General features: G+C 37.0%; 1 protein-coding gene across 3 annotated transcripts in view; it reads right to left on the bottom strand.

Annotated features, from left to right (window-relative positions):
• Positions 1–26756, bottom strand: part of SAMD8 (sterile alpha motif domain containing 8) — a 106113-nt gene that overhangs the window by 18732 nt on the left and 60625 nt on the right. Inside the window, exons 3-7 of one of the 3 annotated variants that reach the window (XM_082425718.1) lie at positions 19090–19185; positions 15331–15448; positions 10352–10502; positions 3769–10179; positions 3545–3640 (exon numbers count right to left, since the gene is read on the bottom strand). In XM_082425718.1, the coding sequence (XP_082281844.1) occupies positions 9875–10179; positions 10352–10502; positions 15331–15448; positions 19090–19185 (670 nt within the window). In that variant the 3' untranslated portion in view covers positions 3545–3640; positions 3769–9874. Of the gene's footprint in view, positions 1–3544; positions 3641–3768; positions 10180–10351; positions 10503–15330; positions 15449–19089; positions 19186–26756 lie in introns of those variants that run through there. The other 2 variants (XM_082425719.1, XM_082425720.1) reach the window with 2 other exon arrangements.

A 26756-nucleotide genomic window follows, 5' to 3' on the forward strand; every position in this document is an offset into this window, starting at 1 on the left:
TTCAAAACATCTTCCATACCTCAGGCCCTACATATCTACAATACAGCCCTATATCTGGGACAGGTAAATTCGAGTCCTTAGAATGTCTCATAAGTGATGTCAGAGCCAACAGTAGCTGCTGGTAGGCAGACAGGTATTAACAGTTACATTTTATAGAACTTTAAAACAAGGAGAGCAACTAGGTCCTCTGGACTCTCCCTTAGACTAGATGGCATTTAGCTTTCATCAGTGTTCAGGGAAGATAATTATCATGAAAAAACACTACTCTCCAATGACAAAAGATGGCCAAGTTTAAAGACTATGCTACAAATAAAATGGGAGAAACACTCCTCAATCTATTAATCATCTTCCTTTTCCCATTCAACATCTTATAGCCATATGGGTTTTTAACAAAATATCCGACATAGTCCGTGATTCAGTTAGTCTTCCAGAAAGATTCGCATGCTAATAAAGCTGTCACCATTCCACCATTCCCTTACTGCAATTTAAAAATAATTCTGCAGCTTACTTATGCAGAAAGGGAATTAAGATACCATTTTTAAACCTATCAAGTTGGCAAAAATACAAAAGTTAAGTAATACCTTATTTTGGCAATGATGTGGATCAACAGGCAAACTCATACATTGCTAGTGGAAAAATAAATTGGTACAACTTCTACTGAAGTCAATCTGACAATATCTAACGAAATTTAAAATGCACAAAGCCTCTGACCCAACAACTTTCCTTTTAGCAATTTATTCTACAGATAAACTTGCACACAGGCAAAGTAACATATGTTATTTATTGCAGTACTGTTTGAATAGTAAACAATCTAAATGTCCATCTCTCTGGGAACGTGTAATAAATTAGGACATCTGTGCAGTGGAGACAACACTAAGAGAAAAGCTCCCCTTGACACTGGGGAGGTGGTCTGGTTCCATCATCTAGAACGCTATGTTGCTAGAAGCTGGCCTGGCACTCACAGCTAGGCCTTATTGTTTTCCTGTTGAACATAAAAAATTTCCCAAAACACCCCAACATCAGACAAGGAGATCTGTGGCCATGACAGATCAGGACAAAAACAAGACTATTTAGTAATGATGTTTGAACACAGATAAAAACATGAACATTACTGTAACTACAAACATGACCAAACATCCCTCTATCCTGGCTGATATGAGTGACTGCTGTAACAGCAGCACTTATGAATTGTAACATTAGCCTCAATTCATTCCTCCTACCTTATTAAGATTTATTAAAATATGCAACCATAGAATTGCTCCAGCAACCTGAAAGCATCCAATCCACAGCAAATATGAGCTTCCTTAACACTTTCCCCCAAAACCAACTAATCCAAACCCCAATCCAATAAGTCCTTTCCAACACACTGCAACTGAGATGCCCTATAATTCCCCATGGTGTGTGTTCTCCCTCACTGCAATGAGCAATAAACTCAACTCATTCAACTAAGGTGTGTCCCTACAGGGGAAGGGATTGGCACATGTTAAGCAAAATAATCAAGGTGCAAAACCATGTTTATATGTGCACATATGCGTATATGCTACAATTTGTGTAAAATAACGTAAAAATAAACCTTAAAAAAATATATTTGTATATGCATAGAATAGCTCTGGAAAAACACACTCATTAAAAATGGTTGTCTCTTGGAAGGAGAGCTAAAGGCTGGGGCACAGGGGTGGGAGAAGACTCTTCAGTATGTACAGTTTGTTACCCTGTTCATGATTCATTTACTTGAAATTAGTAACTTTTAAAAAAGAGAGTAAGAATCACAGGCACCACTGTGGAATCAATAGTGAAGAAAGTTCAGAATCTTGCCTGGACAGTTAGGCTTATCACATTTCTACATGTCTGCATGTGAGATTTCAACCATGTTTAAGTCCTCAAATTGCATCCTTACTGCCAAAATGCTCTCCAGCTAAGCCTCCAGAATCAGTCTTTGTGGAAAAATAGGATCAAATTTCATGTACTATGACGTCTTATTAAAGGCAGCTGATTAGTCTGTATCAAAAAACCATTAGGTAGGCGCCCTGGTTTCAGACTATACTACAAAGCTACAGTAATCAAAACAGTATGGTACTGGTGCAAAAACAGAAACATAGATCAATGGAACAGGACAGAAAGCCCAGAAATAAACTCATGCACTTATGGTCAATTAATCTATGACAAAGGAGGCAAGACTATACAATGGAGAAAAGACAGTCTCTTCAATAAGTGGCGCTGGGAAAACTGGACATCTACACATAAAAGAATGAAATTAGAACATTCTCTAACAACATACACAAAAATAAACTCAAAATGGATCAAAGACCTAAATGCAAGGCCAGACACCATAAAACCCTCTTAGATGAAAACATAGGCAGAACACTCTTTGACATAAATGACAGCAATATCTTTTTGGATCCATCTCCTAGAGTAATGAAAATAAAAACAAAAATAAACAAATGGGACCTAATAAAACTTAAAAGCTTTTGCACAGCAAAGGAAACCATAAACAAAACAAAAAGACAACCCACAGAATGGGAGAAAATATTTGCAAATAACGTGACCAACAAGGGTTTAATCTCTAAAATATATATACAAACAGCTCAAGCAGCTCTATGTCACAATAACAAACAACCCAATCAAAAAATGGGCAGAAGATCTAAATAGACATTTCTCCAAAGAAAACATACAGGTGGCCAAAAAACACATGAAGAGATGCTCAACGTCACTAATTATCAGAGAAATGCAAATCAAAACTACAATGAGGTACCACCTCACACCGGTCAGAATGGCCATCATCAAAAAATCTACAAACAATAAATGCTGGAGAGGGTGTGGAGAAAAGGGAACCCTCTTGCACTGTTGGTGGGAATGTAAATTGATACAGCCACTATGGAGAACAGTATAGAGGTTCCTTAAAAAACTAAAAATAGAACTACCATATGACCCAGCAATCCCACTCTTGGGAATATACCCAGAGAAAACCATACTTAGAAAAGATACATGCACCCCAATGTTCACTGCAGCACTATTTACAGCAGCCAAGACATCGACACAACCTAAATGTCCATTGACGGAGGAATGGATAAAGAAGATGTGGTACATATATACAATGGAATATTAGCCATAAAAAAGAATGAAATAATGCCATTTGCAGCAACATGGATGGACCTACAGATTGTCATACTAAGTAAGTCAGACAGAGAAAGATAAATACCATATGATATCACTCATATGTGGAATCCCATTTAAAAAATGATACAAATTAACTTATTTAGAAAAGAGAAACAGACTCACAGATTTCGGAAACAAACTTATGGTTACCAAAGGGGAAACATCAGGGGGAGGGATGAACTGGGAGCTTGGGATTAACATACACACACTACTATATGTGGAATAGATAACCAACCAATATTCTGTAATAACCTATATGGGTAAAGAATCTGAAAAAGAATGAATATATGTATACGTCTAACTGACTCACTTTGCTGTACACCTGAAACTAACAACAGTATAAATCAGCTATACTCCAATTAAAAAAACAAAACGAAACATTACGTACAGGTATTCTCTTCAGAGTGTGATCCAGGGCTCTTAAGGCTGGAATATGAACAGGTAGGTCATGGTGGTTTTGTATTTCTGGCTCTCATGGGGAGCTCTGTGAGGTGAGGACATACAGCATTTAAATATCATGCTACTCCAGCAGAGGCCTTATAGTTGTCATCTGTTCTTTTTCCAAGTTACAGCTGAGGGTGATCACTGAACCCCTCTGAGGCATTCTCTTACCACAGCATCTCCTCACGTCTTCACCAGAGTCAGCGTCCACTCCACTTAATGCCTGGCAGGTCAGCATTTCAACAGGTTAGGTGCGTGCGCACAACAGAGACAACTTTGGATACAAGGTGTATCATATCCTAGAGTCATATGGCACCAGCCAGTAGCAGTTGGCAGCTCATTTGTTTGGTGTCTGGATCTTCCTCGGCTGGGGACAAAGGCCTCCTACAAACTGTGTCCAGTCCTGGTGCCCTGACCTACTATCTTGGGGTCACTAGCCTTCCTTTCATCTCCAGTGATCTTTTGTGTACTTTCCATCATCTTTCCTCTCTCTTTTAGACTTAAACTTCTGCCCTTTACCAATTCCTGTTTTACAGAATTACTTATACCTGTCCCCACAATTTAGACCCTGGCAACAGGCATTCCCAATGCTTCCATTTAAAATAAAATCAAACACATACCCTGTCAACATTTCCCTAATACATACACAAATAAATCCAATTTTTTCACATCACAGTTAGAGCCCTCTAAGCCTTTCATCACAGCCTAGTGAATTTATCCGTCAGGGAGGGCTAGGTTCAAGTTTCACATGCTTCGTGAATTCCTCTTGGATCCTCAGTCCCCAGTGAGCCCTTCCTCTCCCAAACTACTATTAAATGAAGAGAGTGAATTTGTCTATTGCCTCAGTGGTTTCCAAACATTTACTTCCCCTAACCTCAACCCTGTTTTCAAAGGGAAAGCCTACTAGGAAAGCCAAATATGTAAAACACCAACTCTGGATGGAAATGGTACAAGCTCCAACTCTCTTCCCCAACCCCACAAGATGTTCACCCAGGCAGCTTTAAAACTACTGCTCTATTCTGCCAATGAATGTTGTCAGTTCCATTTTTAGGTCATCTTCCCTGCTAGATTATTAACTCCCTGGGATTACAGCCCCTGTGTTACTGCCCTAAATTCAACTAATATTTCAGCATTATATACCAGGTACTGAGCCATTAAGGCCACAGTACTTTCATAATCTGGCCCTTAACACAGCTTATGAGGTAGGCATTTCCTCCTACATTTTACACATAAGGTTAAGTGGAGCTGGAAGAAAAGACCCAGTTTAATCAGCAGCAGAGCTGCAACCCATACCTAGGTCCTCAGAGTCTAAATCCACCACATTTTCTATTCCACCAAGCAGCCTCTCAGTCTGTTTTGGACTATTCTTTTCCGGAGTTCCTGAGAGAGACCAGCTGGTGCCAGCACCAGAGAGGCTACAATTAGTAGTGATCCTGAAGACAAATTCAGTTGTGAGTTAAAAAACTCATAGGGCCCTGTGACAATACTTAGTGTTCTCACTACTCCATGGCTCTGGGCTGCTGGGCTACCCCTAACAACTGTTTTCTTTTCCTGTTCATCATTATCTCCGAAGTTAACCTGACAGGATGATGGCATCTTTCTACAAAATCTACAATTAAAATAAACCCAAAACCAATAAACAAAAACTTTAATGTACCCAGGAATAAGTAGCTATTTGCTTTGCTTCCCTTTCCTCCTTCTCGACTTCATCTATAATTATTCTTACACCATCATGAAGATTACTTTTCTCTCCTGGTTTACAGAAAAGAAAGGAGAAAAGGCAAATGGCTTATCAATAGACAATCAAGAATTAGTAAATGCCAGGGACCAGGTATACATTAGGATTTAAAGTTGCAGGGCCCAATCATTTGCAAATGATAAAAATTCACTGCATAAAAAATAAACCAGCTGTATTAATAATGGAAAGGCATTTAAATAAGAGACTGCAATCCAACTTTCAAATGTTTTATTCTTAGTGTTTTTAAACATTTTAATACAACAAAGATATAAAATAATATATATTAGTTAAATCTGGATTTAATTTAGAATCAAGATATTTACTTATATACAACACTGTGCTTCAAGGTATGGCTACTACAGGAACTTTCACATCTTCAAGTAATACTAGTATCTCTGCAGATTGGGTGACATTTAGGTAGCATTCTTAAAACAAAACATGCCCACTTTAGCCCAAGCTAATCTTGCTTCCCCCATTAAGTACCAGTTTCCACTTCCTTTCTTTCATATCAGAAATACTTCAACTGTCTTAACAATTCATAGATTCTTTGAATAAAAAATTATTAAAATTAAGCATTTTAAAGATGATACTACTAACTGGTAACATTGCTTGGCTTGTTCAGACAACCCAGTAGTTCAGACTGAAACAGACCTGAAATAACAACAAAAGTAAGATAGTATTCCTTCTCCTTCCATACTAGGCACAAAGCTTCCTTATGCTTAAACATGGAGTACACTGAATAAAAGTCCTTTGGTCAATTTAGAGTAGAACATATTCTAAAAAACCAACTTTTTGGGGAGCTGGATTATAGATTTCACGGATGTTTTCATTGAACTTGATGCAAAATAATTGGCATATTTTAGTTACTTGAAATTGGTGGCGTTTGCTGGGGGTGAGGGATAGGTGAGAGGGGAAATAAAACCTATTTCCATAGTAATTTCAGTCATTCAAAGCTACTCAAAGACAGAGAAAGAAAAAACCCTCAACCTCTTTCCTTTCTCATTGCTCACCTGTAGCAGTCTGACTTTTGGTGTTATTAACAATTTTCCTCTACAGCAGTGTAGGGTAATTCAGATTAAAACATTTTACAAATGCAAACTGTCTTAACTGCCAAAGTAAAGATGGCATTAAAGCTGACATCCTTTGTTGGCTCTGAAACTATCTGAATGAAACCAATACTGTTTAAGAAAGCCATGGGACTATTGTAAAAAAAGAGTTTTCCTGTCTCAAATGCCTGAATATCGTAAAGAACTGACAAATGACTATTACCATAATTACTTTTAGTAAGGGGTAACTTAAGTCTACAAGACTATCAAAGAATTAAATTTATTAGATTAGAGAGTTTAAAAAAAGAATATGGTTAATGTTCTCAAACATTATGGAACAAGAATCCTTAAAAAAAAGTTTACTATGAAACTGATGATGAAATTGCTTTTTACTAATACCATCAAAGCAGGTTAGTGTTATAATTATGACTTTGAATATATAAATAACACTTTCCAAACAGGTTTCCTTAAAACACATGGTTTCATATTAGCTATAAAAGGATGTGATGCCTCTGTCCTTATGATTTACAAAATTATAAGATTTTTAGAATTCTAAGTAACAACACTCAGGCAGGTACAGGGTAGGGAAGAATGCCACGTGCAGTGTCAGAGTTACCCTATCAGCAGGTCTCTAGCATGGGGTTCTTCCTGTGAACAGTCCACACTTATTTAACTGACTGGTTCCATGGCTAAGCTCATTGCTTTCTGATTTAAAGGGATACTAATAAATAGATCTAGCACATGGAAGTTGTATTTTTACTCTAGCAATTCTGGCCACAGAGAACTATGGAGAAAATAGGCATGTTGAGAATTCTGCAGCCAAAAAAGGTTTCTCCCAAATTATCTGGTGATAATAGCAAACTTGTCTTCTTCTAAACCTGATTAGAAACTTCAATTACCCTTCAGTAACGCTGCTCTTCATGGGATTAAAAAAAAAAAAGAAAGGGAAAAAAAAAAAATAAGTAACGCTGCCCCTAGGAAGACAGAAATTGCATGGAGGACTTTCAATATAACCTCCAGTTTGCAGCCCCAAACAAAAAACCTTGGTTCCTTCTATACTGAAATCTCAGTGTTTAATGATGTAAGCCTCTCACACGTTTCCAACTGTAGACAAGGTAAAAAAAATGTAGATCTAAGGCATGTAGCTTCTCTACCTAGCCACATTCACACCCAAAATGTATATCCTACCTTCACTATGGTTTTAACAAGAAAAAAAATACAAAGACAAAATCTGGAAATTTCTCGACAAAACAAAAAGCAACAAAACTATAGGTTTTGTATTAAAAAAAGAAATGGAAAAGAATTTTGTCTCAAAGTTTTCCAAGGAAGAGACCTGGAGATGATTAATATATGTAAACACTGCCCTGTAATAGTTATAACAATAAATTATAAATCTAGCTTACCTTTTCCTCAAAACAGATATGATAAATGTAAGTGTGGGAAGTTATTTTACAATCCTCATTGCAGTCTGCTATTAGGCACTCTCAGTATCAATAGGTCTGCAAAGTTAGTTGCAATTTTTTTTCTATTTTGTTCTAGAATAAAATCCATACGAAGGAAAGAAGATTGATGTTAGGAAATTTACCATTAAGTAGCTATTCAACATTCTTGACTTAATGTTGCCATGGATTTTTTTTCAAACATTTTCCCAAAAGCCAACGCCAGTCCCTCCCTAGCTAAATTCAGTCCTCTTCTGTCATCTGGAAAAAAATGGGAGTTACATATCTTTTGACCTCAAGGGTCAAAGTACTCTAACTGCATAGGAAACATCCTTCACCCTTCATGATTATGCAATTTCCTTAGATGAAATGTTGCCATTTTCATACCCAGCATGTAACAGAATCAACAATTTAACATGTTATCAGATTCTAAAGTATGAGATTTAAAAGCATAATAAAACTTAAATTGCCTCGTGCCAGTTTCTCAAGTGAAAAATAAAAAATAATGTTCAGAGTACACCCAAATTGGGATCACTCAGCACTAGCTGCAACTTGTTTGCATTATATTTTCTTCCTGCCCAATCCATTCAGGCCCCTCTGTAGCTTATATGGGGTAGGAATATGACTCAAAGTGCAAAAATAAAATATTTCACCATTTAAGGAGCAGGTTTCTGCTAAGTGGTCTAATTTTAGACCTCAATATGCCAGCACCTTTTTAACTCCTTGTTTTAAAACGGAATGTAAAAGCTACACAGTTAATATTCCAAGTGGCTAAGCTCATCAGCTGGGGTTCAAAGTCTAATTCTAGAACCAACCAACTCTCAAAACTACTGTATAAAATCATTAAAAGTAAAGTGACAAATGTAATCACAGAGGTCAAATTACTTAAGGTACTAAATTTCTAGTGTTGTAAACAGCAACTAAGGTATATCACTCCTGACTGCCAAATTAAAACTAAATAGAAAGAATGTATGTACACAATTGTTTTAAAAATAAAAAACAACAAAACCTTTTCATATCCACATATGTCTGAGATGGCTTAGTTCTGATGGCCAAGAATGAGAAATTTCAAAAACCAAAAAGTTACATAATGCCTGCAACCTGTTATAAATTTCAGAAAGAGAAAAATTTGCATGCATACCTCCCTACTTAAGGACACAGAACTTTAACATCTGATAAAACACTCCATTATTTTGCTCATTAAATAACACCATTAAAAAGTATAAAATTGGGCTGTCATCTGTCTAGCTAATAGTCACAGCACAAAGTTATTCCAGGTACTTTCATCACTAAAATTAAGCCAATTTTATTTTTATGGATGCAGCCATTTTCCCCTCATGCATACTTACTGATGATCATACTGAACCCTCAGAACAAAATAGGAACTGCACCTTTTGTTGATTTTGGTGAAAAATACCAGCACTATATTTGTACTCTGCCACCTTATGTATGGCCCCTTTCATTCTCTTCTTGTTTCAGGGATACTGGTATATTCAGTATACTTTTCTTAAGGATGGTTCAGAAGGCAAAAATTAATTTGTTAGTAAAAAGGATCACTTTCCAGAGTTGCGTTTTTTAGAAAGACACAGAGATTAGTTCAAAGAACAAGTACTGCTCACTTGGTAGGGGTTTTTCCTTTGAAGAAAATAACGAGCTTAAAAAATTATTATTATTATTTCTTGACTAGAGTCCTACTGGAAATTAAAAAATCTTTCAACCAGCAAATTGCTTAAGTTGATTTGCTTAAGCTCAATAGGCAAATACTCAATAGGTAAAGGTAAGAGACTGACTTCAATCATAACATTAAGTCTGCCTAAAGAGAAGGGGCAGAAAACATCTACTTAAGCTATCTGTTCAAACAGATACCTAAGGACTCTTAATTATTCTTTCTTGCTTGCTATAATCACAGCCTTGCTCAGGACAGGGAACTTTACTTTGTCAACATACAGGCCAAAAAGCAAGACATCCAGGAACAACCTAGGGGGAGAAAGCAAAGTTACTCACTTTCAACAACGACTGTATATTTAATCATGAACACATTACAAAGACAGTCTTCATCCAATTACTCTTTTCATTATTGCTGGTTTTGAAAATGGCCAACAATATTCATTTGGGACTGTACCATTAACATTGCATTCAAAAAAAGAAAACATGGGAAACCAAATTCTTGCTCTCCTACTCTGCTGATATGCTCTGGTATTGGCTAGAGTATGGTAGTACAAAAAGAGTCTTGTTGTGATATAAAAGGCAATAAACACATCAATGGAATAATGTTCATGGGCAGCCAAAATGAAGAAGATTCCAAAGAGGTTGAGAACCCAGGATAAAGTGTGCAAGAAATTCCAGCTTCTTGGTGTATCTGGGAAAAGGACAGAAAGATCATTTTAAAACCACACTTCTTCCAGTGTTTCTCAGTCATATGTTTCTTACATCAGTCTGTTTCTCCCATTCTTCACAGGATTTGATGCCCTTCCCACAGCCTCCTCTGCAGCTAGTCAGTTGATATGCATAGAAGCACTAAAGATACTTACATTCAGTGACAAAGAAATTCAGCATAGTTAGGACGACTGTGTGGCCACTGAACATGTAATCTCCACAAGTGTGAACGCCAGTTAGGGTCATACCAAAGCCACTCCAAATGGCAAAGGCCCGGTGTAATTTCTCCCATACACTGCCATATACCTATAAAGAAAGCTAAGAATTAGTGCTTCAAATGCTTAGGGCAGTAGAGGCTCCTACCACTCCCATTCAAATTCAAAGGCTGAATGACTTAGAAATAAGATCTAAGCAAAAGCAACCAGACCCCCAGTCTAATTAATTCCAGACACCAAGAATGGGTGGTCAAAGCTTGGCTGTACTCAGAACTATTTTGGTAATTTAATGAAATCAATGCAATTCAAACTTCTCTACTTGGAGTTCCTTTATAATGAAAAGGTTACTACAACACAAAACTATTTCCAAGTTTTATACCCTATAATACAGTAGTATTTGCTTGGCTGTTCTTGTCAATTAGAAACAGGCTATGACAGCGACAATGGCTACCATTCAATATCCACTCTCCCTTCTTCACTGGTAATAGAATCTAAAATTTATTTGAAGAAGCAATGAACTCAACTAAAACATTGCATTTCCCACCCTCCCTTGCAGCTAGGTGTCGCTACGTGACTAAGTTCTGTGCAATAAGATGTAAGTGGAAGTGGAAAAGATTTCTGGGAAGGCTACTTATAAACGAAAGAGACAACAGCTTGGAGGTAGTCTTTTCTACCTTTCCTTCTTCTAGCCTACAACTCAGACATGATAGCTAAAGCTCTAGCAGTCATCTTGGACCACAAAGTGGCTTTGAGGATGAAAGCCAAGTGTTAGGACAGGAGAGCAGAAAGACAGAAGAATCATGGATTTTTGATGACTCCATAAACTTATCACACTTGACCTGGATGGAGTACCTACTTTCAGACTTATGAGAGAGAATAAATCATTGCTTGTTTATTAAACTATAGCCACCGTGAAGTTCCTGTTATTAGTAGCCAAACCTAATCCCAACTCCCACGCATAAACTTAAAAAAGCAATCCATTTTGAGGAAGAGTTTGAGCAATGGTCACTTTTTAAAAAAAGGCATTTAACACATAATAATATAAAAAACTGCTGCAATTTTATGTGCATTTACTATGTGCAGCATGCTGCTATATGCTTTTATGTCATTGCATTTAATTTCCACAAAAATCCTATGAACTGATTCAACTGTGCAGATGAGGAAACTGGCTTTAGAGAGGTCACACAGCTAGTAAGTAACGTAATAATAAGAGGTCACACAGCTAGTAAGTAACGTAATAATAAGAGGTCACACAGCTAGTAAGTAACGTAATAAGGATGTGAACACAGGGCGTCCAATTCCAAAGCCCTATGTCTTAAAGAACAAAAGAAACAATCTTATTAGAATCACCATTTCATTAGAAATCTCACCTGATTATACACTACCCAGGCTTTCCCTTTCTGCCTCAGCTGATGGTAGGGAGAGAAATTCATTATTAGAGAAAAGGAAAGGGAAGGTACTAAAATATACATGGTTTGGTTCTTTCCATGACCTCTAATGAGAATAGGGTTAGAGATGTTACGCTCGTGAAAGTAAAAAATCAGGCAGTGAAGAACAGAGATTGCTAGGAAAATGTCTCAGCCAAGGACAGGAAACAAGTGATGCCAGGCAAAAGAAATCAATAATTACACAACACTGTAAATCAACTATACTCCAGTAAAAATTAAAAAAAAAATACTGTATCCCAAAAAAAAGGAAAGCAATTATTGCCCAATTACTCAAGTCTCCCCATCCTTTCCAATCTTAAAATGTCCCAAATATCCTTCCAGAAAAATAAAAATAAAAATTGAAATACAGCACAACAGAATGAATTTAGACACTTTGATGAGAAATTTGCTTCAAGTGTTTCTTTTCTTAAGGTGGTTCCATTGCCTAATTTCAAAAACAGGCATGTTCTTGGTTCTGTCTCCAAACCTACTACTTCTGGGAGTGAGATTTCAAGCAATTACTTTATTACAATGAAAATGCCCTATGGAGTTCACTGTAAGGGATTTGATTGCTAGTTAATATCACCTTAACTATCTAATTTTAATGACTGCTGCAAATAAAGGTCAGTAAGTAGGTTATATTATAATTCAAAGCAATTAACAGTATTTAGGGCAGATTTGAATAAATATGTCCACATAAAACTAACTGATAGGGCTTCCCTGGTGGCGCAGTGGTTAAGAATCCGCCTGCCAATGCAGGGGACACGGGTTCGAGCCCTGGTCCCGGAAGATCCCACATGCCGCGGAGCAGCTGGGCCTGTGAGCCACAATTACTGAGCCTGCACGTCTGGAGCCTGTGCTCCGCAACAAGAGAGGCCGTGATAGTGACAGGCCCGCGCACCGCAATGAAGAGTGGCCCCCACTTGCCACAACTAGAGAAAGCCCTCGCACAGAAACGAAGATCCAACACAGTAAAAATAAATAAAAAGCACCCCCCCCCAAAAAAAAAACACCTAACTGATAATAAAAAACAGTCATTAGAGACAGAAAAGGGGCTGTCCACACTGTAGCGGGATGGTATCTAATTTTTGTAGCACATGTTGCAGCCCTATGCACATATATTTTTCTCTTTAGTGGCTGATCCACAATCAAATCCCTCAGCTACAGGAAATTCTCCTTTCATTATAATAAGCTTACGTATTTCTTCTTTTAAATCTCTTCTAATCAATTAGCATACTACAATAATTGGGGGTAACTGTTCTATCCCTCCTTCACACCATGCACAGAAATTCAATAGATTTGCTAACTAAAGAATGTCACTTGCCACCTGGTTCTACAAGAATTAAGTCATTAGCCACTGCAGTCGCTGACCTTCAACATACCCTGAAAAGACTTCAGGACACAGTCAGGAATGAGGCACTCTATGCTCTGGGAAAACTGACAGAAAAGGCCTTCAGGATAGTCAGATTTTTTTTCAGGAGAAAATTTTATGAACCCAATTTCTTGCATCTTCCCATACTTAGAAAAGCACTAAAATCATTAACTAAGACATTTGTTCCTCACGACTAGCAGCAACCTTCTACCAAGACGTGTGGCTTGATTGCACGTACACCTTCCCCAAGATCACATATATGCTAACCTTCCCCCTTACGTCTTCAGCGTAGTTCCTCAGAGCTATCTGAGAAGCTGTCTCCTGGGCTATAGTCCTCAGTAAGTCTCGAAATAAACTCACAGCTCTCACGTTGTGCATTTTTATTTCAGTCGACAGATTAAAGATTTAAATTTAAAATATAAGACCATAAAAGTCTCACATATCATCTTTCATTAATCAGAATGGCAGTGACTCCAAAAATTGTGCTGGCACGGTGATGGGAAAACTGACACGCACATAGTGGTGATAGTAGTGAAAAACTAGTCTTTCCTAGTGAAAATGTGAGCAATATGTATCACAATTTTCAGTGTGTACGTTCTTTAATTTCCTAACTCCACTTCCAGGAATTTACCTTAAGATGATTAAATAAGTGAAAAACCATACAAGGATGTTTATGACAGCATTGTTTATAAATAGTAAGATTTGAAAATAACTTAAATGTACATCATTTGGAGACTGGTAAATTGTACAATGGAATACTCTGCAGCTATTAAAAAGGATGCGGTATAGCTATATGTATCTCTTCAGAAGAAAGTGAACAACATACTATTAAATAAAATATAAGCTAAAGTACAATGTCTGCAATATAATCCTATCTTCTGTTTAAAAAGTATCTATCTATATAAACTTGTATCAATATGTAAGCATTGTTAAAAATAGTCCATGTGGTATATACACAACTATTAACAGTATTATTTATGGGATGGGGTGAAAGAAGTGGGAATTTTGTGAGATTTTACTTTTTAATTTATATATTTCTATAAAATTTGAATTTTTACAATAAGTTTATATAACTTTGTAACTAGAAAGAAGTACTTTCCCTTTTTGGAAAAAAAAAAAAGAAGAAACAAAAACAGCTTTTATCTTAAAAATAAAACATTTCCTTTACACTAAATCCTAAATGTCATTAACCCTTCCTCCTTTCTTACTGGTCAGTCTCCTTATACCTGGAGAAAGTTTGGTCACTCTGCAGCTCAGGGCTATATTTTTAGTTCCTGATCTCCTTTGGCTGCTTAATCTTCCCTTGCAGGTATTTCAGCTATTTATATTGCAGTAGAAGAACAGACACTTAATTTTGTTTTACACTTTACAAACAACATTAAAATAACAAAGGTGTTAATACATCATTTGAATATTTGGGAACACATAACTAAAGCATGGAAGCTTAGAAAAGTAGGCTAATAAATTCTCTTGTCCAAATTTAATGAGTCACAACAGCCAATTTTATATATAAAGCACAGGTGATCTTCAGGGTTTTTAAACATTTTCTTATTTTTTACAGTAATTCATTACCCTGGTTTTTTTGTTCCCATCTGCATAATCTATCCTCTCTCAATTTAACCAGAAGAGAAGGTATGTCTACAGTATACCAAAACAAGCAACAAAGTATAAAACAAAAACAAAAAAATTAGCCATTATTTAAATATATCTCAGAAAGAGTAAAGTTTAGAGTAGTGGGTACTACATTTTAAATGGAATATGGTCCAACTGCAACACTTTTTAAAAAGGAGTGATGAGGACAGTGAAGGGGCCAGAGTCATGTCATATGAGGAACTAAAGATGTTGAGGATGGTGAGAAAGGGAAAATGATAATCGAAGGTTACTTTTTTTCTGTAGCTCTACAGCATTGAACTAGTTAGTATCAATGGATAGAAGTAACAGGAAGGTAGATTCTGGCTTAAGATTTTTACCAAATTATTTCTAGAGGTTTATTACAGATATTGAAAATGCTGTAAAGCACATTTTAATGTTAAAAGCAAAGTCTTAGCCTTAGTTCATACGTGGTGCCATCAACACACCAAGAATAAGAGGAAAGAATGATAAAGAAGGCAGTAGGCTACCTTTCCAGTACACTGTAGGTGCTGTCCTGGCACGGAGAGGGAGGTCACAAACATGGTAAAGCAGCGAAGCAAGAATACAGTGCCCATCAGACTACAAAGCCTTCGCAGAAGTATTGACCTGTGAACAGTGACCAAAAAGGGAGAAAGATCAGAAGAAAACAAACCAAAATACCTCAGGCATCTAGTGTTTACTTAGAGGGAGAACAAGCAGGAAAACCATTAGATCCTTTGAAGAGGACAGAAATCTTAGAGACCACCTAAAGCACTGTCCAGTAGGATGATGGAAATGGACTATAATAACTGCACTGTCCGATAAGCTATATACATGTGGCGCTTGAGTATTTGAAATGTACAAGTGAGGAACTGAACTTTAATTGTATTTCATTTTCACTAAATTAAATTTAAATAGCCACATGTGGCTAGCACCTGCCATGCTGGACAGTGCAGACCTAAGAGCATCATTTCACTGTTAAGAAAATATGGCTAAGAGAAAGTAAGAGTTATGCAAGAGAGAAGATAGTACCTAGACTGACACTTAGCTTAGTGTTAGTTTTATTACTCATATATTGTCATAACTTATTTAATGAGAAGTAAAGTTAAATACGTGATTCTAGGGAATTTTTTTGCTCATTAGTGACGACATTGTAAATTGGTTGACAGTAATTATATAATAAACATTCTTTAATTTCTCTTAAATTTAAGCTATAAAATACTAAGGGTTTTTTTTAATACTAAGTTTTATATTAAGTATATCTCTGACAATTTTTTTTAATGTCTTAAACCAAAACAGACTATACAATTCTTAAGTACAGAGACTTTACTTAAACATTTTTGAAATGCTCCTCCCACCCTCAAAAAAAAGTACTCAACACAAGGTTAGGTAAGTTTCAAACTTCAGTGTGTACACCTGGGATGGAGCTCAGGAATCTGCATTTTATTTTTTTATTTTAATTTTTATTTTTTTCACTTCAAATACACTTCCGTTTTATTTTCTTTCTCCTCTCCTCAAGGAACTCTAATTATCTATATGGTAAACCTTCTTCAGGCTATCCCCTCAGTGACCCCAAATATTTCATCTATTTTCTATCTTTAAAAAATTTTTTTCTTCAAATTATCTTCTGATTCATTAATTCTGTCTTCTGCTGGATTCAACCTGATGTCATACTCATTACTGAATTCTCAATTTCAGGGATTTTAAAAAATGTGTTTACTTCTAGAGTTTCCATTTCATTCTCTGTTAAAATTATCTTGAACACAGTCAGCAGAGTTACCTTAAAATCTGTATCTGGTACCTCCATTTTCTGGATCCACAGTGGGTTTATTCCATTACATATTGTTTCTCTTAAATTTTGATCATATTCTCTTACATACTTATGTAACCCTTTATTAGTTATTTACTTGAGTGCCAGATATTGTATATAAAAAATTTTAGAATTAAATTTAGGCCTATATTATCTTCCCAAAGAGAGATTTGATATCTCTTTTGGCAAGTGGTTATGGGCTTTAACAATCTGGGGTCACCTTAATGCAATTTTAGAAACTGAAATTATTTCAAGCTAGGTTTCAGTCCCTGCAGGGTTTGCTTCATTTCTGGTTCACTACTACTTCTAGAGTGTAGCAGTGGTAATGTAAAAAAAGAAGAAAAGAAGGTAAGAAAGAGAAAAAGTAACACTGAATGGAGAGGGTCCCAACTCAAAGCAGGAGGATTCTACCACTTCTCACCTTTCTTAATAGCCCTGCTCGCCAATATTTTGGGAAAACACAGGAGCCTAAATTGAATATACTGTCATCCAGAGAAGAATTAAATTCGTTTCTTCTGAGACCCAGTTAGCCCTACTGACTTGAGAACACTCTAGCCCATTCCAAAATCCACAGCTTAATCTGGGAGTCTTGGTATCAGCCACTCAACTTTGTTACATACCTAAGGCTTAGTCTCCTTATCTTAGCTCTGGCATTACAACCAGTGGAATGCTTTTTCAGAGATGCTTACTCATTCCTCTGATTGTACACCACAGATTATTTTTTCTGTGTTTTCTTTTTCATGTGTTTGTGTGTTTGGGGCTCTTGGAGATTTTCCTTTCTTCCTGCAAGTTCAGTGATGCAATCCTTTCTTAACACAGGATTTATGGTGAATCTTCTTACCATATGGTGGAAAGTCCAGAGCAAAAGTCTCTGCCTTCTTTTTCCCACACTATCATTTTGTGAGCTTTTTGAGGAAGACAACATGGAATCTGAATTTTAACAAGAGCCCAGGTGATTCTAGAAAGTGCTACAAAGACCACACTTTGAGAAACACTTTCTTTGACTAATTAAACATCAAAACTTGCATTTAGCTGGTCACTGCTACGCTTTGCTAAACCTACCAAGGTTTCCTATATAAGGTAAACTCTTTCTTGTTTTGAAGAGTGGATAAATTCAAATCTACAGGGTCTTGTGAGGCAAAGTTAAACCAGAAAGCAGCAGTGATACATGTGTTTTTAAACCACCTCTGGTTTTCAATCCAGTTATAAATATTGTTGCAAAGTGAGAGAGAATGAAGTGCAATATGGCCGAAAAGTGTGACAAGAATAGCAATCATCAACCCTTCTTTTCACCTTCAAAGCACTGAAATAACTGCTGCTTAGGACCTAAAGCCCATCACTGTGGTTTACCTCAAGCATTCCCTGGTGAGGAGAAAGAATAAAAAATTCACGAAAGTGTCCCTATTCCTCTTCAGTGTCCAAAGACAATGGATAGCAGACCCACAACTTTATCAGATCTTTTTTTTCTTCACTATGCCTTTTTTTTTTTTTAGTTGAAGAATGGTTGATTTACAATATTGTGTTAGTTTCGGGTGTATAGCAAAGTGATACAGTTATATACATATTTATATATATACACACATATATATTTCAGATTCTTTTCCAATATAGGTTATTATAAGATATTGAAGATAGTTCCCTGTGCTATACAGTAAATCCTTGTTGTTTGTCTATTTTATATACAGTAGTATGTCTCTGTTAATCCCATACTCCTAATTTATCCCTCCCCCCTCCATTTCCCCTTTGGTAACCATAAGTTTGTTTTCTATGTCTGTGAGTCTGCTTTTCTTTTGTAAATAAATTCATTTGTATTACTCTTTAGATTCCACACTATGCCTTATTTTTTTACTTAAATAATTTCCCCTCATTGAAGTAGGAAAGTAGCCTCCTCTTATGCTTTTTCTCCTTTTTTTTAATGCAGAAAACTTCTTCCCTTTATATCTCTTGTGAAAGTGCAAAAGAAGCACCTTCCTTATTCAGCAATCTTCTATACCATCTGAAGTAAACTACACTTGCTAGATGTGCACAGTGTGCAAAATGACCTCTTTTTTAATGCGCTTCCTCCAAGCAGAGAATAATTCCTTCCACCCAAACATCTGACCAAAGACTGTCCCTTGGAGGAGTTTCTAGCCTTCTATAGAAAGTGACATTTCCGATTTGTTTCCAAAGAAAGGCAAGGCTAGACTTAGATTGTCGTGGTTGGCCCATGGCTGAATATCGTCATCTCTAATCCTTCCCTGCAAAATACCTTCAGAATATTACTAAATATGTAAGTACTACCTGAGGCTGACTCTTTTGTTGATCAAACCCAAACATTTTCCTATGTCAGTAATTACAATGTCACAATGACTAGAGAAGGAAAGTAACAAGGAAACAGCAAAGGAAGAAACAAGGTTTGATGACCTTTGCGTAAGACAGTCAAAACACTTTCAGTCTTTTAATGGAATAAGAGAGGTACCTGTGCTTGTGAAGAAGAAGAACCAGGAGCCAAATATAGCACAGAATCATGCCACATACTTCCGTCATGGCAAAGGCCCATGGAATTCTAGGAACGCTGGAACAGAAAAAAATTTAAATTTTGGACTGACAAGAAGTATATGTATGTAAATGGCACCACCCTGTCAGTAAGACACTCTTGCTAATAATGACCTTAAAATTGTTTTCTTTAACTTTTTTTTAAATTAATTAATTAATTTATTTTTGGCTGTGTTGGGTCTTCGTTGCTGCATGCAGGCTTTCTCTAGTTGCGGCGAGCGGGGGCTACTCTTTGTTACGGTGCGCGGGCTTCTCATTGCGGTGGCTTCTCTTGTTGCGGAGCACCGGCTCTAGGCACGCAGGCTTCAGTCGTTGTGGCACGTGGGCTCAGTAGTTGTGGGTCGCGGGCTCTAGAGTGCAGGTTCAGTAGTTGTGGTGCACAGGCTTAGTTGCTCCACGGCATGTGGGATCTTCCTGGACCAGGGATCAAACCCATGTCCCCTGCACTGGCAGGCAGATTCTTAACCACTGCGCCTCCAGGGAAGTCCCTGTTTTCTTTAACTTCCACCTCTTTTAGAAGATGATATCTGGAGAACCTGGGGAAAAAACTGTTTCATAAAGTACCTCATTTACCGGGACCTCTTTGTTGTTTGTGATTCCCAGTCATGGTTCCCTGTAAAGAAATAACAACTTTTTTCTCCTTTCCCATAGCATGGCAGACCTGTATACAGGAATGCCCCCAAAAGACAGGGGGAAAAAGGCTCACTTCTTAAATGGTGTGCTCATTTCAGAATCCAGACAGTCAGGGCTTGAACTCAACTACTCTTTTTTTTAGTATATTTTGTTTTCAAGCAGTAAACAGAGTTTTTGTTTTGTTTTACTCCTTTCTTTCTCTCTCTGCCCTCCTTTGTTTTATATCTGTTTTCTTCTATCTTTTCCATTGTTGTCTTTCGTCACCAAATCCACAGCTCCTGTGATTACCCACTAGTAAAAGACATGTCACATTCTCAATTAAAAAGAAAGAAAGAAGGGGGCAGGGAGAAGAAGAAGATGAAGAAAAAGAAGAAGGAAGAAGAAGGAAGGAAAAGGAGAAAAGGAGGAGGAGGAAGAAAAGAAGGAGGAGAGTGGTGGAAGGGAGGAGATGGAAATGAATTAGTCCAAATAGGTCATCTTTGGGTGGTAAGATTATTGACAGTTTTATTTTTATTCTTTGTAAATTTACACTAAAAATTTTTATACAATTGCATGTTTATTTTATAACTAAGGAAATAAAGGTATTTTTAAAAAGGAGACATGAAGTCTGAAAGATATTAACAGTCTACTCCAAACCTTATTCAGAGTAACTGAAGAGAGTCAATTGTCTTCATTCAGGGACTCATCTTTTACCTATTACCTCAGAAAATAAAGACTTCTCTTGTGAATTTTTTTTTCTCTTAATTTTGTGTCATGCTTTATTTATTTATTTTATTTATTTATTTATGGCTGTGTTGGGTCTTCGTTTCCGTGCGAGGGCTTTCTCTAGTTGTGGCAAGCGGGGGCCACTCTTCATCGCGGTGCGCGGGCCTCTCACTATCATGGCCTCTCTTGTTGAGGAGCACAGGCTCCAGACGCACAGGCTCCAGACGCGCAGGCTCAGCAATTGTGGCTCACAGGCCCAGCCGCTCCGCGTCATGTGGGATCTTCCCAGACCAGGGCTCGAACCCGTGTCCCCTGCATTGGCAGGCAGGTTCTCAACCACTGCGCCACCAGGGAAGCCCCCTCCTCTTGTGAATTTTTAATCTATTGCTGCCTTATTTATCTGGCATTATGGGGGAAAGGGTTATTTCACATAATAGAAATTTTCAGATAAAAGATCCCTTTAAATGACTTCTAAAAATTTAAACTTTTTAAATGAACATTAAAAAAACCTATATATGTATGTGTACGTGTGCATATGTATACATATACATATGTATATATTTTAAATAGTTTTACAGTGTTTATGGTAAAAGTAATTTTCTGCCCCACCCCCAGCATAAACCTAATTCTTGCTCTCCAGAGGCAGTCACTTTCATTCTTCCGTTTTATTTGACATTATATCTTCTAGTCACACACACAAAAACACATACACACACATACACACACTCTCTCTTTCTCTCCCATGCTCTCAATATTATTTCATAATTTTGTTTAAAATAATTTTTGGCTTTTACTTGATGAAATGTTTAAGTATAGTTCATAGCTAAGACAATGGAATGCAAAGATTAAATCCCTTTCTCATACAACTTCTTTTTTTTTTTTTAGCTCCTAAGTTTACTTTATTATTATTTTTTTCACACACACACACACTGTATTTTATTTTTACAAGAGATAAATATACTGACACCAAGCATTGTACATGGATGACCACAACAAAAGCAACAATGATTGCAATTACCAAACATGAAACACACTCATACTATGTCATAATATTGACATTCAGTCCAGTAATCCTCCACTGTAACAGCTCCTTTACTTTGCAGTGAAAATTGATTTGCTCATACAACTTCTTACAATTCTCCAGAGCTAATAACTTAAAAAAAAAGTTTGTTCTGTTTCTTGTGTGCCTATCACCAATTCATCTTCAGACTAGTCTATCAATTTCAAAGTTTCCTTTGGAGAAATCTCTCCTAGACCTCCTTCTTTAGAAAGGCTGCATTTTCTAGTCCCTCCTGCATGGCTATTTCTTGGAATAAAACTTAACCCTCATCTTGGGAATTTCTCTTTTCTATACTGGATCCTCTGTTTCCTGAATCCCATGTCCCCCTCTTTCTCAGTTTACTCCTTAGTTTTGATGTAGTGTATCCCTGAATTATTTTCTCAGAGGAGGGATGGAGGATAAACTTGTTTTTTTATGTTAGATTTACTGAGGTTTAATTTACAAACAGAAAAATTCACCATTTTTAGCTATACAGTTCAAAGAGTTTTGACAAACACATTCAGTCATGTAATCACCACCGCAATAAAGACAACATTTTCATCACTCCAAAAAGTTCCCTTGTGTCCCTTTGTAGTCAATTCCCTTCCTCACTTCCAGCTGGGGGGCTACCACTGATCTGATCTCTGATTCCTATAGGTTTGCCTTTTCTAAAATGGCATATAAATGCAATCACACAATATTTGTCCAAATACCTTTTGTATCTGGCTATTTTCACTCAGCGTAATATGTTTCAGATTCATCCATGTTATTGCATGTACAATTAATTCTTTATCTATTCTTTGTCTACAATTTCCTTATTCATTCACAGGTTGATGGGTATTCTGGGCTATTTCCAGGTTTGGGTGATTATGAATAAAGACCACATACAGGTCTTTGCATGGACGTATGTTTTCATTTTTCTTGGGTAAATACCTAGGAATGAAACTGTTGAGTCCTATGTTAAGTTTATGTTTAACTTCTTAAAAAACTATCAAACTGTTTTCAAAGCAGTTGTACCATTTTACATTTCTACCAGCAAAGTATGAGAGCATCAGTTGCTCTGAATCCTCGTCAGGCCTTGTCATTAGCAATTTTTTTCATTTTAGCAATTCTAGTAGCTGTGGGGTTGGAGAGGAAATTTTTTTGAGACTTGCAAATTTTAAAATACCCTTGGGTCTAGCCTTATGTCTATTTGGTAGTTTGCCTAGGCAGAACATTTTAGGTTAGACATTATTTTGTCTCAGAACGTTAGAGGCATTTGTTCCATTGTCATCTCACTTCCACGGTTGCTAAGAAGTTTGATGCTATTTGGATTTCCAATCTTTGTGTGTTACTTGTTTTGTCTCTTGAGAAGCTTTTAGGATCTTCTGTCTATACCTAGTGTTCTGAAATTTTTCATTTCTTGTACTGGGTGCTCAGCTGGCCCTTTCAATCTAGGAAGTCACATTCTTTGATTCTGAGAAATTTCCTTTTATTATCGCTTAGATAATATCTTCCTCTTCATTTTCTCTATGTTCTTCCTAAAACCCCTATTTTTTCCACTGTTGGGCCAAGTGGATTGATCTTACTTTTCCTCCTCTACTTCTTATCTCTGCTCTACATGCTGGGCAATTTCATCAAATCCATGTTCCAATTATCCTGCCGGATTTTAAATTTCTACTTTCATTTTTTTATTTTTCAAAAGCTTTTTTTCTCTGAATTTTCCTTTTTCATAGTCTATTGTTACTGTCTCATAGAATGCAATATCTCTTATCTGTGAGTATACGAATGGTTATTTTTTTTGAAGTGTTCTTCTGCTCCCTATTTTGTGTTTCCCAGTTTGCTTTTTTCTATTTGTACTGATCTGTTTTCCTCAAATGTCTGGTGATTCTTGACTGACCATTCATATTTGACAGGGAAGTACTAAAAAAAAAAAATAATGTGATGCTCTGTGTGCATGGACTGAGGTTATGAAGTATGGGTTTCACTGTGATAGAACAGAGGTCTAGTTGATGAGATAGGGATATCTCTCCTACCACAGTATCTGTAGTCCTTTTCTCTTGTGCAGGTTTTCCAAGGAGAGGAATCTGTTCTCCTGCTTGGAAGACTGGGGCTGGGTATGACTGGGGCTGAGAACTTAGTCTGGTTACTTAAGGAAGGGAGCTGGAAGTCTCTGTGATCTAGATTTACAGTTAATCACCTTGAAAATACAATGAAAACAGGTACCTTTGTTCTCATCTGGGCATGGTGTCCCCGAGTCTAGAGTCCCTCACATTCAACTACTCTGGAGAACAAACCACCTGTCTTCTGTTGCAGTAGAACAGGTCTTAAATTGATTTTCAACCAGTTCTCCCATATTTAGCTCCTATCTATACCCAGTCTTGAGAGATGTTTGATGCCTCCTGTTTTGAGGGTTTTTCTGGAGCACCGCTAGTCCCCACTCCCAACCTCACAACAGACACTTAGCTTTCTACTTTCCAAATTTTCATTATTATCACTGCTACTGCCTTCATGGGATTATTGGGGGCCCCCACCCCCACTTTTTCTTGTTTCTTTTTCAGTGAAGTGTTGCAAGGAAATTGTCAAATGTGTTTTCAATATCTCATATTTATTCTGATGCAATGCTTTCTAAAATGCATTAATACATGTTATGCCTTTTTTTTTCTGGATAGAATTTAATTTTCTTTCATAATTCAGAGTCATCACTGTGAACACTGATTATTACACCGGACATGGTAATGACCTCAGAGACTACTGAGAAATGAAAGGCAGTGAAGCCCCAGATTAATGTGGTTTTTCCATTATTTATGTGTGCTTTTTATAGTGCTTCTGTTTTCTCTATTATGGTTATTAGCTATCCCTCCTCACATATAAGTGGGCTTGCCTCTAGAAGCATCTCTATCTCCTAATTTTTTGTTTATGATGTGCTGAAGCTCTTGGAATTGTGTCAAGTAAGCTTCAGAAGCAGACTCTGAAACAAAGATCACTGTGAAAGTTATTAGGAATGTTCCCAAGGGAAAATATACGGTAGTGGGGAAATGAGATCAGGAAGGCAAGGAAGCAAGGCAAGAGTGAGACGTCAAGCAAAGCCCTGTGGTAAACTCAGGCAAGGGTAACTTTGGCTCAATCCTGTGAGGAATCTGGGAGACAGTGTAGGTCCAACCTAAAAGTTGTCCTAATTAGGGCAAAGAGAAATGAAATATTTATACCCCACCTCATCAGTTATTGGTTAAGGGCTGCTGCTGAAGGAATGTAAATTTCCAAGTATGTTTGGCTCTCTTTTTAAGCAGGCAAAGTGTATTCCAGCAGCCCAAGAGCAGCTCTCCAACAAAGACATACAATTGCTGGATGTTGGGAGTATAAATGTGCAAGAAAATGGAAAAGAGATCTGAGGGGATATAGGAGGAATGCTGACAGCACCTGCTACCATTCTCCTGTGAATAAAGTTTAGATACTTAAGAGCACGGGGCTTTGTAGCTGGTGGCACTGTAGGCTGTTAGGCAAAATTTGGTTTCAAACCCCCATTGCACATTGAAAACATATGTCTATACAAAACTTTGTATATGCATGTTCATAGCAGCATTATTAATAGTAGCCAAAAAGTGGACACAACTCAAACCTTCATCAACTAATGAATGGATAAGCTAAATGTAGTATATCCAAACAATGAAATAATATTCTGTAATAAAAAGGAATGAAGTACTGATGCATACTACTTATATGGATGAGTCTTAAAAACATTATGCTAAATGAAAGAAGCCAGACACAAAATAAGGCCTCATGCTGTAACGGCCATTTATATGAAATGTCCAGAATAGACAAATCCATAGAAATAGAAACAGAAAGTAGATTGTGGTTGCCAGGGTCTGGAGGGAGGAGGGAAATGGGGTGTGACTGATAATGGATATGAGTCTATTGGGGTGTTGAAAACGTTCTGAAATTAGTGGTGATGGTTGCACAACTTTGTAAATATCCTAAAAGCCACTGAATTGTATACTTTAAAATAAAATCCTCATGATCAATCATTTCCCTCTTTTTTCCCATTATGCCTTTCATAGTCATCTATAGAACCTCAGCATCCATTCTCTGATTTCTTGAGATTTTAGTTTTTGGTTCACTGTCACTCTCCAAAACTTCTCCTGTTGTGGTATATATCCTTCTCACTCCTCTTTTTACTTCTCCTCCTATGACCTCGTCTTTTACTCTACTTCAGCGACCCACCATCCACGGTTATAAACTGGATCTTGTCATTATCAAGATTCTTCTTCATAATCTCAATGTCAAGAATTCTATACTAACCAACACCTCTTGTCTTTCCATCTTATTCCTTTTAGTACTCCAACTTCAATAATTCTGAGACCCCAAATCCATAGATCTTATAACACTTTCACTGTCCTTCACCTACCTTATATCCTCCTGTCCCTCCTTATCTACCTATGTCCATGGTTAGTCATTATAATCACTCCCTTTCCCCTTTTTCCTTCATTGCATTGCCTAGCAAAACTTCAAGCCCACTTAAGTCCAATTATCTACCTATTCTATACCTGTATCTGTGCAGTTGACTGAGGCTGGTAAAAAAACACAATATCAACGTGACTATTAATCTCAAGGAGGTCTTTAGTGGGCTACTACATCACACAAGTCTATTCACTCTCATAGATGACTATTTTACACTTCATCCTTTCTCCTCAAAGCTCCGACCTTCTCTCTCTTCTAAATCTCTGTTTTCAGAGGAAATAAAAACAATCAGCAGAGGACTTGCTCATGCTTTACCATCACATCTAGCAACCTTATATCTCTGTTTCCATATTTTCTGTCTTCCCCTCTGTTATGAATTAATAGACCCTGTGCCTAAGACCAGCCTCTCCCACCCACTAGATCCTACCCCTTTTCATCTACTCAAGGATATTATTCCATTAATTATACCCTCTCTTTCCTCTAACAGTATCTCCTTCCCTCTAAATTGGGTCATTCCTATCAACAGTACAACAATCATGCTATATAATATAGCCCATCCAAAACAAAACCCTGGTGACTCCATATCCTTTCCTCCTTTCTCCAATACAACTCCATTTCTCTGTTGCCCTTATAGAAAAACTTTTAAGGGCTTGTAAGACTTGATTGTTTCCAATTTCTCTCTTCCCATTCTCTTCCTCTCTCTCATTTCTTTACCCAATTTTTTTACTTCGAAAAATTCTGATCATAACAAAAGAAAAGCTGAAAGATAAATACTT

The sequence above is a fragment of the Balaenoptera physalus genome (genome assembly GCF_965194825.1).
Source record: "Balaenoptera physalus genome assembly, chromosome: 14".
Taxonomy (NCBI): domain Eukaryota; kingdom Metazoa; phylum Chordata; class Mammalia; order Artiodactyla; family Balaenopteridae; genus Balaenoptera; species Balaenoptera physalus.